At 45.4% G+C, this 1,480-nt stretch overlaps 1 protein-coding gene across 1 annotated transcript; it reads right to left on the reverse strand.

Annotated features, from left to right (window-relative positions):
- Positions 1-430: 430 nt before the first annotated feature.
- LOC121155697 (FUN14 domain-containing protein 2-like) lies at positions 431-1,265 on the reverse strand. Its single transcript, XM_040979157.1, has 2 exons — positions 1,086-1,265; positions 431-931 (listed from the first exon to the last, which is right to left on the reverse strand). The coding sequence occupies exons 1-2, from the start codon at positions 1,263-1,265 to the stop codon at positions 431-433; spliced, it is 681 nt and encodes a 226-aa protein (XP_040835091.1).
- Positions 1,266-1,480: the final 215 nt, after the last annotated feature.

Here is a 1,480-nt window from a genome sequence, read left to right on the forward strand (position 1 = left end):
AGTCCAGCAGGTTTCACCATCTAACAATGCCTTTCTAGTTGTTGATTTCTGTCAACACCTTCCCTCCAAATACAACACCTTCACCACAGCACATATCTTCAGCACAAGTTCATTTCATATTCAGATTATACTACTTATTCTGCCATTTTTGTTGTGATAACAGCAGGTATTAATAGCTCTACTTATATAATCTAAAACCAACTGAAAAAATAAAACAACAAAATCTTTCATGCTCTAAGACAAATATATTCAATTCCTTTCCATGCAGTATATAAGGTTCCTACATGCTAATGTCTTCCCCACCCTGCAACACCCTTGCTGACCTAAAGAGTGGCTACCTAGGGAGCGTACTTACAGGACAGCTAACATCTACCATCTCATCTGCAACCGACCGTATCAGTTTCTACCCACAGATGCCAATGGAAGCCATTTAGAGTTTCCACAGCCGCGAGAAAGAGGAGGGATTTGGTATACTATGAGGGAGTGTTGAGGCTGCTGGCTGGCGAACACCAGAACACATGGAAATAAAGTCACCTCCTTCAGATGCCATGCTGGGCAGAAAGCCTCCGAAGAACCCCCCAGTCACTAGAACATTCTTCTTTACAAATGACACCACCTCCTCAGCTTTGCTCTTGACTTCGGTTGGTATTTGGTTGCTCTTACGGATCTTCAGTGGCTCTTTGGCTTTCTTCATGTCCTTCTCTACTCGCTGCCAGTCAACTTTGATGTACCAGTGTGGTTCGCAAGCGGAAGGAGAAAAAAATCCACCTCCTACAGCTGTTGCAGCCAATTTTCCAACCTTCTGCAATATGAAACCTGTACACCAGCCAGTGACCCCTCCAATTAACAGCTGGGTTGCCACACTGTATTTTTCAGAGGAGGGCCCAGATTCCTGTCCAAACAACTTGCGCCACCATGGTTGTTTTTTTTTTTTTTAAGATTTATTTTTATTATTTTTTATTGGAAAGGCGGATATACAGAGAGGAGAGACAGAGAGGAAGATCTTCCGTCTGATGATTCACTCCCCAAGTGAGCGCAACGGCCCGATGCTATGCCGAGCTGAAGCACCATGGTTGTTTTTTAAGAAATTCTGCAAGAACTAGCGAATCAAAATTTCCCTCAAAGTGTCCTTGACTGGACGCGGCCATTTCAGTGAGCTTGTCTCGCGAGGCTTCGCGAAGGGGATCGGCGCGGTGGGGCGTGATGTGGCCCGTGGTGGTTGTTGCCACCAGCTGGCTTCCAGCACGTGGGGCAGATGTTTCCATTCCCACGGCGGCAGCAATAGAAGGCGGACCAGGTGCTGCGCTGCCTCTTCCCTCCCCCCAAAAGAAAATATCTTAATGTTTCTTAGCTTTCCTTGTTTCAACTCAAGAACTATGGGCCTCAAGCTGTTCTTTATTTCTTCAGGAATACCATTTTCATTGCTTTAACCCTAAACTGGGTTTCTTCTTCTTGAATGCCAGCTTCAGGATTTTCCTCT

This window comes from Ochotona curzoniae, unplaced genomic scaffold (genome assembly GCF_017591425.1).
Source record: "Ochotona curzoniae isolate NIBS_2020 unplaced genomic scaffold, NIBS_Ocur_1.0 contig_3037, whole genome shotgun sequence".
Classification (NCBI taxonomy): domain Eukaryota; kingdom Metazoa; phylum Chordata; class Mammalia; order Lagomorpha; family Ochotonidae; genus Ochotona; species Ochotona curzoniae.